At 54.0% G+C, this 16,416-nt stretch overlaps 2 protein-coding genes across 2 annotated transcripts; one reads left to right on the top strand and one right to left on the bottom strand.

Annotated features, from left to right (window-relative positions):
- The first annotated feature begins 8 nt into the window (after window positions 1-8).
- On the top strand, window positions 9-8,784 carry LOC119091273 (polyprenol reductase). Its single transcript, XM_037213964.1, has 5 exons — window positions 9-78; window positions 534-667; window positions 1,012-1,149; window positions 6,079-6,245; window positions 7,973-8,784. The coding sequence occupies exons 1-5, from the start codon at window positions 47-49 to the stop codon at window positions 8,063-8,065; spliced, it is 564 nt and encodes a 187-aa protein (XP_037069859.1). The 5' UTR covers window positions 9-46; the 3' UTR covers window positions 8,066-8,784.
- Window positions 8,785-10,126: 1,342 nt separating this feature from the next.
- Window positions 10,127-16,340, bottom strand: LOC119092538 (tumor suppressor candidate 3-like). The gene is given in 11 exon segments (XM_037215497.1): window positions 10,127-10,657; window positions 11,231-11,373; window positions 11,668-11,751; window positions 11,753-11,842; window positions 12,273-12,413; window positions 12,866-13,006; window positions 13,336-13,453; window positions 15,842-15,879; window positions 15,881-15,919; window positions 15,921-16,017; window positions 16,315-16,340. Coding segments are annotated over 11 exon segments (933 nt in total). The 3' UTR covers window positions 10,127-10,641.
- Between the last annotated feature and the right edge of the window lie 76 nt (window positions 16,341-16,416).

The raw sequence follows: 16,416 nt of genomic DNA, 5'->3' as shown, positions 1-16,416 counted from the left end.
CTCACGACGCAGATCTACCGCAGGTACGGACTCACGCTCCTGGTCCATGTGTCTGCTCACGACGCAGATCTGCCGCAGGTACGGACTCACGCTCCTGACTAGGAATTCATCGTGGGGTGGAGTAGTAACTGACTAGAGACGCTCATTCCATGTAAAAAACACATGTGGATAATCATAAGAATAGCGTTATGTTTGTAAATGTGTTGACAGCGAACCTAGGTGTGCGTGAGCTCTCGAACTGCGGTAATCCCGCTGCTCACGCTTCCGCTGTGTCGTTCTGTTGAGTCATGTGCCTTTGTGCTGAATTCATTCATTGCCATTGTCCTGTCATTGCTTAGCCACAATGGCTGGCTCTGTCCTCGTTGAATGATCTGCGTTGGCCTCAAAATGCGCAGAAACACGCTCCAAAACGCTCTACCTGCCCGTATCTTTCCGGTTGTGGTCGTTGGTTGCGGTCATCCGCTCTGATCCTGTCACTGTCGTCGCGTTGTCACATGCTGCTGTCACTCCCGCCCACCGCCCGTCCTTTCCAGGCTGTACGAGCACGTGTTCGTGCACGTGCCGTCGAACACCAGGATCCACCTGGGCCAGTACGTGGCCGGCGTGCTGCATTACGTGCTTGGCGTGGCCGCCGTGCTTGCCGAGGCTCCTGGCTTCGTTGAGGACGGTGAGGGTGGCGGATGGCCTCCCATTGGCGGCCTGCCAACCCGCCGCACGCGGCGCGAGCGAGAGGTGGTGGGTGTGAGACTCACCATCGACCGTGCCTGCATTTATCCCGCTATAATCGGCGTGACGGCAAAAACACGACTCTATTGACATCGAACAAAGTGATGTCATTGGGATAAGATGTGGTTACGGGCTGTAGCTGTGGCTGTCCGTATCTGGCTGGATGTCGTCCCAGCTGTAGCCTTTGCTGTCGCAGACTGACCTCAGGTCGAGAGACAGAAGGAGGTACCGCAAGCTGACACGCATGGCCTGTGTTGACCGTCTCCGTGTCACTACCTCGGGCAGGTGGTCGTGGTCGCCGCCTGTTTAACGTGACCAAGCTGAGCTGGCTGGACCGGACCTGTGGCGCCATCTTTATGCTGGCTTGGCTGCATCAGTACAAAGCACACTGTATCTTCGCCAACTTGAGGAAAGATGAGTCCGGTAAGAACATAGTCATGTATTCCGTATGCTTATGGTCAAATGCGCATACAATGTGACACACATCCATTTAGCTATGACATGTTTATTGTACTTTTGTTTTCCTTGTGTGCTCTAAACAGAGTTGGTATTTAATCTGGTGTCCTAGTTACATCAAGCTGGATCTTTCTATATGTGTTTTCTCTGGCCTGGAGTAAACGTTAATCGAGTGTAACTGATAGCTGAAAATTTCACGACAGTCAGAAACGATGATCGGTGGGCACGATCACTTAAGACCAATGTAATAGCACCAGAACACGCACCAAAATCGTTCTTGCCGCGCGGACCAGCCGCTCACCAGCTTCCGCCGTGCCGAAACGTCGCCTACCCATGGCCAGGCTTTTTACACATGGTCCAGCCTTTCGTGCGCACCTGAGTGTTGTGAAAACGTCGGCACTCAGCTGCCTAAGGATGTATATGTGTAGGACTTTGGGGTACACTCTTATACGTTCGGTATCCTACTTGTTACCTGAAGTTGTTTTATGCTGGGATAACTCATCAAATTTTCGGACTTAGTGTGGTCGTTGTGACAGGCGCATGCGCTTGGGTGCTCCTTAGGACTTTCATCGTGGCTGTGTTTTACTGCATATCGCCGCTGGTCTAAAGCGGGAGGATGGGGGGGGGGGGGGGGGGCTAGAGTGGAAATAGATGAGGGTTTCCGTATTTGTTGAGGTTGGAGGCGGCTGCTGGAATCATTATGTTCAGCTAGTCCTGTGTCATTTGTGACGGTCTCGCACATTTGATATTTTCAACTGAGAATCACGGCTGATTTTCCATTGAACGGGCAAACACTTTGAGCAGAAACTTAAACAATGCGGAAATTGACAACTTTGAACACGTCTTCCCGTATCTGTTTTGGACGACTTCCACCTAGGGTCACTTAGTTTGCTCGCAGCAGAGTTTATGTAAGCCATCACCCACCTGGCAACCGCAGTGTTTCTAGTTTGTATAGTTTCTAGAGGTCGTGGAGGATACACTTCAATCGCCCCACTTGAGGGGGGTGATTTTCAGTGGTCTTCCGTCGCGGATGTTAACAGTTTGGTGGCAAGTTAAACCTTTTGCAACGCCGGTGGCTGCGCAAGTAACTGATGGAGCTGCCAACAATTAGTTATTTGTGAATTATTTGTTGTATGCAAGTCGCTGCGGCCCGATCGATGATAAAGATGTATCCGATTATGTTGGCACCATATGCCCCGCTTTAGTGCCACCACTTTCCACGCTGTACTGATCCATTGCCATCCATTTTGTCTCTCAGTTTCGCGTAAAATGATGTCCAAAATGATGCGCGGTGGAGTATTTTAAGCACTCAGGATCACTTTGCAAGTAAACACGGAAGATCGCCAACTACCAATGGCCGACGCCTGCTACTTCAGCCGCGTATCAGCCGCGACGGCGAAGGTAGCCGTTGGCCAGGTAAAAGCGCCGGTTGATGTCAGCGAGGTGGTAAAACCAGGCCAGTGATGCCTTCTAATCCCTGAACAGCAGCTGCCGTTTTCGGGTCCTCTTGTAGCTCAGCGGGTAGAGCGGTGGACTGTAGTGGTTTGTCAGACATCCATAGGTCGCTAGGTCAAACCCGGCCCGCAGGATTTTGTGAAGCCTTGTTCGCAGTTTTGGTAGTGTTGAAGAATCAGTTATTTGTGGGTTTTACGGAAGGATTCAGGACGGGATGTTCATGCTTTACGGGTGGACTAAGTACTGACGAGCATTCACGTCCGTCGTCTCAGACGCTCACAAGGTTTCGTCTAGTTGACTTTCCTGCCGTCGTCAGGTGTTGATTCCTAAAATGTACAGGACGGCGTTTGCTCTTTAGCCCCGTTTGCACTTCAACCCGCATCGTTTCCCTGGAATTGCTGGTATTTGAGCACTTCAACCCGCATCGTCTCCCTGGAATTGCTGGTATTTGAGCACTTCAACCCGCATCGTCTCCCTGGAATTGCTGGTATTTGAACGTCATTGGGTCTCCTGGCTGCGAATCCAGCGCTGTGCCGGCTGAGAGCGTTCGAATCGTGGCACAGAGCTGCCATCCAAACGTCATGCAGTCCTTTTCAAGGCTCATTAACACCCGACCCCAGCCGGGAAATTAGCTGGCCGGAATGTTTCGCACGTCCTAACACACCAGAGGGGACGGAAGTCCGGACACTCATTCTTCCGTCAAATAGTGCGTTTCCAATCAGGGTATGTGTGATGCCCTGCCCCGTTTGTCAAAGTACGATATCAAAGTCGAGGGAGAGGACGCACGCCGATGTCGATGCGTCGCGCGTCAAGCGTCGAACCTTTTGAAGCCTGCTCGTGCGCTCTGTTTAATCTAATCCCTTTGTAATCGGCGGTTCAAGCTTCCTGCGGCTTTTAGCAATAAGTGGTCCAGCTTTTGCTAGTAGTTATGGTGGGCGGTAAGAATGCGATGTTTTTTTTATGTACCTTCCGGAGTTGTCATCAAATTGTGATAACTTGTGGCTAGCTTTGCTCGAAAACTCCTTACACTTGACCTGGAACTTTTAACATCCTACATTGTTAGGTCAGTGACCTCATTATCAAACTTTTGCAGGGCTGAAGCATGAAACATCCTTGGCTCCCTACGCCCCAGGTCTTGGTGATCTGTTTCGTAGCTGTGAGGTGCTAATACCGTGAACTTAACATATGCCGTGACCTTTGGAAAGGCCATGCCAGCAGGTTGGACAGCAAAGCCGCGTTACGATTAACCAAAATGAGCTGTAGTGTTAATGACGGTAAGTACCATTTAACATTAAGATGGAGTCACGTTGGTTAACACTATAGCTTGACAATGTGCAGGTGTTATGGCAGTACGACTTGCATGCATATTTATTAGGACTCGCAACTTGAATATTTTGAATCAAGGTCATCCAAGGTCAGGGTCGTGGATGATCACGTTAAGGTATCATATGCTTCACACTGCTCCTTGCACTTTTTTAAAACAAAAACGGTGGCACGCCTTGAATTCAACTAGCTTGTCTGCGGAATTGTGCGGAAATCTGCGGGAAAAAAGAGCTAAGCGGAGACGGCAACAGTGTGCGTGCCCTGTGTGTTTCATAGCATGTTCCAAACTGCACTGTATGTCTGGGGCTACCACTTGGGACGGGGAGACATCCCCTCCCCTATGTTATGCCCTACAACTTTTCCCGCAGAATGGACGGGTTTGCACGATTTTCCAGTCAACATGTCATTTTCAAGGCGGGCTGTTCCCCCACATTTTTGTTTATCCCTTTCCCCACTAATCAGAGGCGTGGTTGCACCTATGGCACCAAACATCTTGCTATGTAGCTTTCAGGTATTTTCCTTACAGTTTCCACGTCATGCAATTCTTGCCTGTCAGCCGTTATTTTTGCTTTACCTTTCCGAATGCTTAATGCACTGTGCTCAGACCGACAATACTAACACATGACTTATTTGGCCACTCTTCTCGTCCACCCCGCCCCACTGGTTGAACTGCCCAGGGCACTGCCCTTTTCTGTGAGTTTTTGCCACCGGTAGTCATCCGAATTTAACCTGTAAAAACCGGCTGGCTGAAACTGTAAGCTGGCTGCTGCCAACAATGGCGCTAAGATCTTGTGTGTTGCAAAATGTGTGCAACTATAAAGGCGCTCTTTCGACTGCTGTGAAATGCTGCCCAGAACGTGCTGACCAACCGCCAGTATCTCTGGAAAGCCCAAATGGCCGCTGTGAACGGGCTTTGGAAGCGGCGCTCGGCCTCCGTGTTGTTTGATAGGGTGCCCACATCTAACTGCAAGTAATTTCCACTTTTACCTACGCCCCGCATCCGCGGGCAATGTTTCTGTTGGTGGGATGTGGACGTGGAATGTGATCGATGTTTCCGGTCGTGACCGTGCACTGTTCAAATTTCACGGGAAACATGCACACGCATGCACGCGCGCGCGTTCACGCACGCACGCACGCACGCACTCACACTCACATACGCACACACACGCACACACGCACGCACATATGGCCCCGATGCGTGGTGTGGCCGTGAAGTCGCCGTTTGGCCGGCATCAGTCAGATGTGGTCCAGGTGACGTATGGAATAATTGCACTTGCTTGGAAACAGCCGCCGACGTGTGCGGACGCCTCCTTCACATCCCTGACTCCGTCGATTGGATTTGGTTGTGCTTCCTGGTCAGTGGCGTGCAACAAATCAGACCAACGCAAAAAGACTGTTGGCTCCCCACATTGTAACCGGTATCGTTTTTGTAGCTGTTGATGATATGTGCCCGACATACATTAAGTACAACGTTCTACGTAAAGAACTTGCCATTTTAAGGACCAGCAACGATATCTTTGGACAATTGTTCTCTAAGATAGGCGTAATTTTCCGCGGGCATGGCTGGCGAATATCATGCATTTAGTTCCAGTACATGTCATCAGTCGTTCTGACAAGGACTTATGCGTTTATTTACGTACAAATATGCGTTTTGACTCCTAGGGCATGTCATAGAAGAACGCTACATTTTCGTACAATTTGGGCGATTTTTTTACCGCTGTGACATGCCGCTGCTGTATAATTGGCGGGCAATTGCCACGGCAGCATGAATGAATGACGTTCACCGGCGACGCGATGACTGATTGGACCTGCCCGCGCCCCGGTGACTGATCCACTGCGGGTGGGCAGCCAGCCGGCGACGTGGAGGGCTGTCTCTCAGAGCTGGGCCGACCCCCGCCCCCGCCCCTCTACCGATGCCCCGGCTCGCAGGCCCTGCGCGCTCCGATGACCCCTGTCCGGCGAGAGGTCAAGCGGTGCCGCTGACATCCGCCTTTCCTCCTGCCTTCTGCTGGCCAGCTGAGCAGACGGTCCCGCTGACCCGTGCCGCCCCACCGCTCCAGCCGACCGGTGGCTGGCGGGAGGTCACACAGCCCCGCTGACCTGGCCGCCCTGCTGCAGGCGCCGTGGTGAGCGAGCGCCACGCCATCCCTCGCGGCGACTGGTTCGAGTACGTCTCGTGCCCACACTACCTGGCCGAGGTGGTCATGTACACCTGCCTGGCGGTCATCCTGGGGCCGGCGCACCTCTCGTGGCTGGCCGTTTGGTTCTGGGTCGTCTCGAACCAGGTGAGCGGCTGGCGGCGCCGCGGGAGACGCGCGTGCAGCGGTCGGTCGCGCGGCTCCTTGTCCCCGTCCGGATTGGCTTAGACTGGAGGGCTGTTAGATAAGCCTTGGTGATTGGCAGACAGGCGAATAGGCCAGCTGAATTGACCATAATGTGAAGGTTAACATTTATGAAGGCACTACTTAAGGACATTTCTGTATCAGCGCAATGTTAATGTTCTCAGTGTTTGTATCCGCTCGCTTCTTTTCACAGGCGCGCGAAAAACACGAATGTCTGCTTTGCTTCCGGGCGCTCTGTTATCGAAATGTGACTGACCTGTGCTGCCGTCGGTTATTGACATGTTAAAAACGTGTTCGAAGAGTATGGCCGTCTCAGTTTTTATTTATTTGTATCAGGAAAAAGGGTGGGCTAGTCTCAATTAAAGTTGAACCGGTTTTTGTTGGTATGCCATCGTTGTTTCCCCGTGTATTTGATTTCACGATTGTGTGTGCTGTATTCAATCACGTCGGGTCAACCAGGACCCCCGGTAGTTCTTCGGTTGGGCACCGGGCCCGCAGAGATGCAGGGCATTCAAAGCTGATCTTTATTGCTTGTACATGTCTTTATTGCTTGTACAAGTTTACACACGTTTGACTCGAAAATCAGTTCAGTTAATCAATTTTATGTAATGCGCGACAAGGCCTAAATCGATATGTTGCAAACATCCGCACGATACCGCGTAATACCCACGTCGCGTGATCTCTCGCAAACCAACTGCCTTGCTTATCTCAGCCCTCCCCCCCCCCCCCCTCCGAGTCGCAGCGACCGCGGATGTCCAAGGCGACGGCTGCCGCACCGCGTCCCCGGGTTAGATGGGCTCTATCCGAGGTCAGATAAAAGGCGGCCCGGACAGAGTAGCTGCCTGGTGGGCACCATCTCGTACGCCTTGATGCCATAGTGGACTAGCCTGCGAACGACGCCGAGCACAACCGAGGCTTGCGTGCGCGGCCGTCGGGTCAGCAGCCAGAGCCACTCTCTGTGCATCCCCACCACGTTTTTGCAGCTGTAGATTACGGCGTACTCGGTGTAGTCGGTCTCCAGCACCCGGTAGTTGGTGTGGGTGCGGTCGGCCGGCTCAGGGAAGCCCACTGCCAGGTTCGCCTTCGTCGGCGAGCCCGTGAAGAAGGCGTAGCCCCGCACCCTCCTGGTCTTCCACAGCGGACCGCTGGCTTCGTTAGCCACGTACACGGCGTAGCCGACGTCCTGGTACTCGGCTGTGGTGCACCCCTGGCCGATCTCGTACCAGGTGGGGAACTTGCGGTTCTCGTACCACACGCCGGAGAACGTCGTGATGTTGAAGTCGGAGACGGACTTCACGTTGGGGCAGTGGCCCAGTCGCAACTTCTGGGCGGCAGCGGCCGTGGCCAGCGCCAGCAGCAGGGCAGTCTCGCGCATGTCGGTCGCGTGCTGGCGGCTGATGGCGGCTGAGCGGGTCGGAAACCTGCGGGGCCCGCTGACCGCTGCTCGGGCGGCGTCTCTTCGTGCTGCCGGCACCGCCGCTCGACTGGCGCCGGGCAGACCCGCCCTGACCCGGCTGGCCGCATCTGATGCGCGGCGCCGGCGTAAAAAGCCGCCGGCTGCCGTCGCTAATGACCGGATTCCGGACGGGGCTGCCCATCGGACGCACGCGGCGCCGGCCCGGATGGCGAGCGGCGGACCACCCTGCTAAGCTGACCGTCCTGGTTCGCAGGTGGGGGCCGCACTGATGTCGCACATCTGGTACAGGCAGAAGTTCGACGACTACCCGGCGCAGCGGCGGGCCATTTTGCCGTACTTGCTGTGAGGTGCGCAGCGGACCGCGGCCGGTGGCGGGACGCGAAGTATCGACCCGGCAGTCACCCAGGGACCCCACCCGCTCGTGTGAAGTGGTGCTGTCGCAGCTGAAGATAGAAACACGATCGGTGGTGGAGTTAGGTCGTGGCGACCGTCACGCCTGCTGTTGACCCACTCATACTTTTGCTGGGGGATGAATCCCTGTATCCCGTCAGGGGGCCTGTCCGAATGAAACGGTCGCCGCAACAGAAGCTCTACTATCCCTGTTTGCACAGGGAATTGAAAATCGTCGTCGACCACGTCGCGCATGCCCCGCGTTCTCGGTCGGTTCAGGAAATGGAGCAATTGTCAAAGAGGCGGCGAGGCCAAGACCACGGCGTCACCGTGGGAGGCTGCCCTTCACACAGCTGCATTTGGGCCACGTCGGAAGTGATGCGAGTTGTGTATGACTGGCTTGGCACTTGTCATCGCGCGCCAACACCTGTTACCAGCACAACGCCGTCGGGCTGCGGTCGGGCAGCCGCTGTTGTCTGATCCATACCACGTCGCCAACACGTATGCATGATGTACAGACGTATCGTATGGCGGCGTTGCCTGCCTCCCATGCGTCATGGATTGCGCAGGTTGGTGTGGGCTCCTATTACCGTGTCGCACTCGTCGACGCCTGTTTAACCGTACGCGTCCTGGTGTACGCTCAGCATGTCTATATACAAGCCCTTCTCGCCATGATCTACGAACTTCTGCTTTGAGAAGCTGGATAAAGGAGGCTGGTCTAGGTGGCTGATGGTCGGCAGTTGAGTGCACGTGCCGGTCTGTCACGGTGGTTTGAACTGTGGATTGGTTCGGTGCTCTCCCGAAAATCCCACCAGCCGGACAGCACATCGTGAAATCCCTCAGGTAACGATCAGTGGTAATTCACATCCAACTGATAACATTAAAACATTCAGATGTTGTGTCGCGAATATTGCTCTGCGTTATTTGTAGTAGGTTCGTAGCATAAGTGCTTTTAAATGTCAGCGCCGATAGAGGAAATTCAAACACGTAGAAACGGGAGCCCTGGTAACGTCATGCCGCCATGACCTTGGGTATCCGTATACGTGGAGAATGGGTTTGCTATCGCCGAAAACGACAGCCAAAAGTGTTGCCAATCAGTGATGTACCCGAGCCAGATTTAGTCGAGTGCGAGCTGCCAGTCGCACCGACTTATATAGAAAGGGGTTGCTAATTAATAAATCAGGATTTAGTCTAGCGTGAGCGACCATTCACGTAGGGTGTAATATACAAAGAGGTCATTGACTAATAAATCAGGATTTAATCTAGTGCGAGCGACCAGTAACATAGGGTCTAATATACAAAGAGGTCATTGACTGATAAATCAGGATTTAGTCTAGTGCGAGCGACCAGTCACACAGGGTCTAATATACAAAGAGGTCATTGACAAATTAATCAGGATTTAGTCCAGCGCGAGCGACCAGTCACAGGGTGTAATATACAAAGAGGCTATTGAATTGTAAATCAGGATTTGGTCTAGCGCGAGCGACCAGTCACACGGGGTCGAATATACAAAGAGGTCATTGACTAGTAAATCGGGATTTAGTCCAGCGCGAGCGACCAGTCACACAGGGTGTAACACACAAAGGGGTCATTGACTAACAAATCAGGATTTAGCCTAGCGCGAGTGACCAGTCACACAGCGTGTAATATACAGAGAGGTCATTGGCTAGTAAATCACGATTTAGTCTCGTGCGAGTGTCCAGTCACACAGGGTCTAATATACAAAGAGGTCATTGACTAATAAATCAGGATTTAGTCTAGCGCGAGCGACCAGTCACACAGGGTCTAATATACAAAGAGGTCATTGAATAATAAATCGGATGCATCCCGAAGCCTGTTTCTTACGACACTTGAGCCAAACGAGGTGGCGTGGTTTGTAGCGATGCTGACCTCGAGGGAGCTGTGGCCCGTACCCAGGCTCCGGCTGGCCGTTGCGTCCCCTGGCTGTTTAGACTGCTGGGAGACACCTGACCCCGCAGCCTTGGCGTCATAGCTCGCCGACTCGCACACCATGTCCACCCACGGCACAGCTGTATTGTGTAAAACCACTCGCCCGCCGAGACAGCCTCTCTGGCCACCACATGAGGCCAACACTGGCATACGGCCGTCGCGGGGGAGGAAATCGCTGGTGCTCCATAGGCATCACTCAGAACAGATACCACACGTTGTGACGTCACGCACCAGAATCGGCGGCCGGGTGCGACGGACCGGAACAAACACAACACAAATTTAAAACCAAACCAGGGCGGACAGAACGAATGCAAATCCGACCAATCCAACACCACAGGCGCACAGAACGCACGCAAATCCGACCAATCCAACACCACAGGCGGACAGAACGCACGCAAATCCGACCAATCCAACATCACAGACGGGCCTCGCCGACACGGAATGTGAACGCAGCGGGGACGGTGCGCCACTATCGACCGCGGCCAACGCAAAACGCAACAAACCACCCGCTCATCTGGCCGACCGGGCCCGGCCGCGCCGCCGCGGGCCCGGACTGCGGCGGCGACGGCGCGGCCCGACCGTCTAGTGGATCAGAAAGCTGGAACAGGGGGGGGGGGGGGGAGACGTCAGCACGACCTCGCAGGCCAACCACACGCCGCCCACACACACCGATCTCGTCTAAATCCCAGTGCGACCGGCCGCCGACCCATCATTGTCACGCTGCTGGTCTCCGAATCCAGTGCGCAGTGCGGCTGTCCGAAATTTGGGTTTGTCTTTTTGGGACCCAGGCATAGATGTTTAATGATTCCTTAAAATGAGAGTAAAATTTCGCCACTACCTAATCAAGTTTATACAAATTGCTGGGCTATCGTTCAACAAACAAAATTATTGTCAGCATCGTTTCATCAAGTCTTCCGTTCACACATACTATGGCGCTTACCAAGAACGACACTACCTATTCAGTGCATTTGTACTCCGAAAAGATATCCACTGGAACCAAAAAACACAAACGCCCAAATTTCATGTAATGACAATCCGGTAAATTCTGGCAAAACCAGAGTGGAGTATGTAAGCCCACACGCACAGATGTGCGACCACTGAGACCTGCACTCGGCCGCGGTGCTGCGGTGCGGGCGGAGGAACGCCCGAGGTCCGCGCTTCTGCCGCTTACCTGTACGGGTAGCCGCCGGTCTTGGAGCGGAAGATAGAGAGCTCCAGACTGAAGAACAGTGCCAGCATGGCCAGGCCGACAATGGCCATGATGCGGCGCTTCTTGACGTCCGCCTTGGTGCTGGCCGCCTCAATCATCAAGATCTGGGGCAGGTCCGGTCAGGTCCAGTCCGGTCAGGCTCAAGCCGCGTTCAGAGCGTCGGGGTCGGTCACGCTGCTGACACTTCCCACCCACGTATACCACACAACGGTCTGCCGCCGGATGAGCGTCCGCCGTAAACTCACCTGACGCACATCGCCGGCATTCTATGCCTTTAGACCCCATCGCAGTGATTCATCCAGCCATTCTTCGCCGCCAGTGGCGACACGCGTGCCGCGCGCCCCGACGCCACCGGGCGGACCGTACGGCCGCCGGCGCGGCCGGGGCTGCCGTCTCACCATGCCGCTGACGGTGAGGGCGCTCAGCACGATGATGATGTACGTCTCCACCACCAGCTGGGACTGCGAGCCGCCGGCAATGTACGAGAACGCCGCCGTTGCGAGCCTTCTGCATGAAGGGCGGGCCGCGGATGTGGTTCCACATCTGGCCCGATGTCATTGAGAAGGTGAAGAACTGCGGCAGAGGCGGCCCGCTCTGGAGCTGTGAACGTCCTCCGGAGCTGCACAGTGGGACAGCTCAGGCGCTGCGCAAGGCCCGGGCCCAGGTACCGGGCTGTGGCAGGGCTCGTGTCAGGCCGGATGGTAACATCAGTCAAGCAACATGCACCACCAGTGTGTCTGCACATCTGTGTGGTGCAGGCAGAGTAGTCTCGCTCGTCTGACCGGCCGCGTGGCGAGCTCCCCAACACAACGTGGCCCTCTGCGGCCGGAGCCGAACACACCCCGCGCGTGGCGAGCTCCCGACACCACGAGGTCCCGCGGGTGGCGAGCTCCCCAACACCACGTGGCCCTCCACAGATAGAACCGAACACATCCTGCGGGTAGCGAGCTCCCCAACACCGTAGGGCCCTCCGCGGCCGGAGCCGAACACACTCAGCACTCACCAGTGCCAACACCGCCCACATGGTTTTGTTGTACAAGAACTCGAGGTTGTTGCGGCGCAGGTAGATGAGGAAGCCGAACAGCGCCATCAGCAGCATGAGGCCGGCCGTGCCGGCGTAGTTGGGCGGCCGGATCACGCGGATCTGTGCGGCGCGGCCGGCAGGCGGCGTCGTCAGAGACGCACGACAAAGCAGGCGGCGGATCCCTCCGACGTCAGCAGACAGTGTCAGGCACGCACGACACGGCCGGCGGCGAGTCCCTCCGACGTCAGCAGACAGTGTCAGGCACGCACGACACGGCCGGCGGCGAGTCACTCCGACGTCAGCAGACAGTGTCAGGCACGCACGACACGGCCGGCGGCGAGTCCCTCCGACGTCAGCAGACAGTGTCAGGCACGCACGACACGGCCGGCGGTGGGTCCCACCGGCGCCAGCGGGCGCGGCACTGCACGTGAGTGACACTATTCACGGCCCAGTTGCCCCGAATCAGCTCAACGCTTGCACCCCGGCCAGCTCACCGATGTGAGCTGTACCGCGCCGCCTGGCGGACCGGGACTTGCCGGAGACCCGGACCGTGGGCTCGCGCCTCCGCTTACCTGCACGTCCGTCATCGACTCCACCCACTTGGCCAGGATCTCGGCAGAAATCCCCGTCCGCTGGATGTCCATGATGTCAGACTTGCGGTAATTGCCCTTCGCCGGGAAGTGGATGAACATCGGAGCCGTATTGATCTTGAGCTACGCGGACAGAAGGGAGCGGCAGTTAAGCGTAATACACCGGGGCCGTGTTGATATTGAGTTGCACGGATAGAAGGGGAACAGTTAGGCGCAATATTAATCCTTGTGGTTGAATAAAAAGGTCCGGTTCACAGACGTAGTTGAAGAGCACACAACAGTTCATTTTCGTGGTAAAATGGCTGTGTTTGAAATCAACCAATCATTATGTGGCTTACACGCAATCACTGCTGTTCGAAGACATCAGTATTTTCCAGAAACGGCTGTTCCCTCGGAAGCTCACATTATGATGGTCATTCTGGACACGAGCATGTCACGGGGAGCGCGCTCACCGACTGGAAGACGTCCGAGCCCTTGTCGAAATCGACCATAGCGAAGAAGACGTTGTTGGGGTACGACTTCGAATAGCGGTGTGATGTTGCCGTGATCATATACTCGTCATTCGCCTCCCTGAAAACAGTTCAAAATGGATATCCCACAGCGGTGTGCAGATAGTGGAGCTGGCAGAGCGATGACTACTTAAATGATGAAACCGTATTCGAGGAAATAATGTTCATTGTTTAAAGTGGGGCGAACCGTACTCCATGTTTTTTATCAGATAACGACACAGTCAAAAGGGCCGCCCCCACTGGAAGCCTATCGCACTTTTCATTGAATGAGGGAAAAATAGTACAAACAACTCCTGAAAACACCAACAAACTATTTTAAAAAACTGAAACATTGCCACTTCTGCGCTGTGTTTGACTGCAATAATATGACTAGTATAATACCATAATGTAAGTGGCACTTCATCTAACTTCTCTCTATTGGGACCATGTTAAAGGGAATGTTCCACATTTGAATATAATGAGGCAAGCATCAGATATGATTAAATCAGCTCTCTTGTAATTGCTGGTGTACTTAAGTAAAACAGACTGCTCTAGACAATACAATTTCTCTGTTTAGTAAACAGCACAACTTCTCTGTTTAGCAAATATATTCCTCAACACGTTGTCTGCTTACATCATCGTACCTTACAAAACATTGCGGGCCCATTGGCGACCGTCACATCTGGAAATCATACTCACGAACGCCATATGTGAGCGACGCGACCATTACACTTTTGTTGGTTTTGATCGTCGCCTGGCTAATGGAATGGCAGGATTTGAATGTTGTTATTATAGCGGCATTAATGTCTGGGTGACTTTGAAATAGTCTGCCAGAAGTAGTCTGCACATCTCGGACGTGTAGCTAAGAAACAAAAGAGGTTTAGGTCTTAAAACGGGCAGAGCTGTGAACTGCGCCGGATCACCTTCAAGATGATTATCTCCGTTCAAAACCCCATACAACTGTGGAACACTCCCTTTACGACGCCACATTTCGAAGAATCGTTACATCTACAGGGTCAAGACGGAACTTCTTGCAAAAAAGGCAACGAGTAGAGTAGGAAAGTACTGCAACATCCGTCAACTTGCCACGAACTCTACTCCACCTTCCCACGGTCAATGCGGCGTGGGACGATACCAGCGACAAGGCGTGTGAGTTATCAGCTGTCATCGTGTAGATGATGTCGAAAACTCAGGTAATGGGCCCAGATTGGAAACTATGGGCGTGATCAGCCTGTTGAGAAGCTCGTTCTTCCGGAGTGTTAAACTGGGGGAGCTCTGCAGTACACTACTCCATAGACAGCAGTCTGAAAACTGGCCAGCTATGAGCCTGGTCACGCCTGGTAAGCTCATTCAACCAAATACATGACTACAGTGATCTACGATTTTGACAACTGCGACCAGTGTTGTGCAAACGCAAACATCCCGGGCGAATACAGGTAACCATGAAAAGGGCTATGTAGTCTATGTAGTTCCAATGACGCGATCTCGCGATCCCATTCGCAGTATCTTATACACTAAATCCGTTTCGTATAAGTCAACATTGACCGTTTACCGATCCGTGAAAGTTCATCTATGGATTGAGCGTCTTTGCAATATACTCGCGAGACGCAGCTGATACATTCGCCTACTCAGTGCAGTTGGTTTCAAGGCTTCGTTAGCACGAGTTGCTGATGCATGATATCGGTCGGTAAAAGCGTCGCATGACCGGCCAATCTGTAGTTTGTTCACAAGAGCTTGTGCTTAAACCCCGCCCTGATAGGGAGGGGGGGTTAATGCAACCGCCCCCCCCCCCCCTCCCCCTGAGGCTGCTTGTGGATATTTCTCTGGCACGTTGTGCCATCGTGCCCAAATTTTCAGTAGCGTATGGGGCATCCATTGCGCATGTTTTGACACCACACACAAGTTCCTAGTTATTTTTTTCGGAGCAGCGGCGACTGTTGAACATTGCACGGGGATCTACGAACGGCGCGGGCGGCGGCGGCAACCGCGACTCCGCGGAGCGCGCGCGGGGGTCCGCCACCGTTAATATTAACGGAGCTATACATCATCAATATGTGGTCAAAACACGTGAACATACACTCCATTGTACTCACCCTGATGAAACAAGGATCACACCTGTTTAAGTTCCGTGTCCAAACAACGCATAGTCTCGTACGTGTGATGTAAACTGAAAGGTGGGATTTTTTTGGAAAATTTGATCTTTGGTCAGCCATAATGGGGTTAACTGTGTGCCAACAACATAAAAACTAGTACCAATCGCGATGTCTCGTTGAAAAAATCCACTGGAGTTTTCCGCTGAATGATATCTTTATTACTTTGGAAACCCCAGAGGATTCGCATCCCCCCCCCCCCCCCATCAGTTTGCGCTATGAAAAGAGGCGAATCAGGGAGAGGGTGAAGACGTCAAGCATATGACGGATTAGCCCTGAGATCCATCAGTTTGCGTCGCTGTGTGCTCAGCCTGGCGTACCGGCAGATGGCGCAGCCGCGGCGCGCGTCCATGGCCGTTAAACATGACGACTGTTGAGTAGTTGCGCGGCACGGCCGAAGCGCACCAGCGACTTAAACCGCTCGCTGTCTAGCATGATGACGTAACTGCGGTAGCTGAGGTCGCTCATCTGCTGCCAGCGGTCTGCCAGTGGACAGCTGGGTGCAGGGTAGATCAGGCCTCAGTACAGGGTGTGTGAGTGACGACCCAGCTGTGTGTAGCCTGAGGTCGCTCATCTGCTGTCAGTGCTCTGGACAGCTGGGGCAGGGCCTCAGCGCACGGGGTGTGTGTATTAGTGGCCCACGGTCCATGGTAGCTGCGGATCACTCATCTGCTGGCAGTGCTCTGACAGCTGGGGGCAGTCCTCAGCGCAGGGGTGTGTGTAGTGGCCCAGCCAGGTAGCTGGGATCACTCATTTGCTGCCGGTGGTCTGACAGCTGCGGCAGTCCCAGTACAAGGGTGTGTGTAGTGGCCCAGCCATGGTAGCTGGGATCACGCATCTGCTGCCAGTGGTCTGACAGCCGGGGCAGTCTCAGTACAAGGGTGTGTGTAATGAT

This window comes from Pollicipes pollicipes, unplaced genomic scaffold (assembly GCF_011947565.3).
Source record: "Pollicipes pollicipes isolate AB1234 unplaced genomic scaffold, Ppol_2.1 Scaffold_3447;HRSCAF=4054_pilon_pilon_pilon, whole genome shotgun sequence".
NCBI lineage: Eukaryota > Metazoa > Arthropoda > Thecostraca > Pollicipedomorpha > Pollicipedidae > Pollicipes > Pollicipes pollicipes.
Note: the sequence above shows the minus strand (reverse complement) of the source record. Positions and strands in the feature narration are given on the sequence as shown.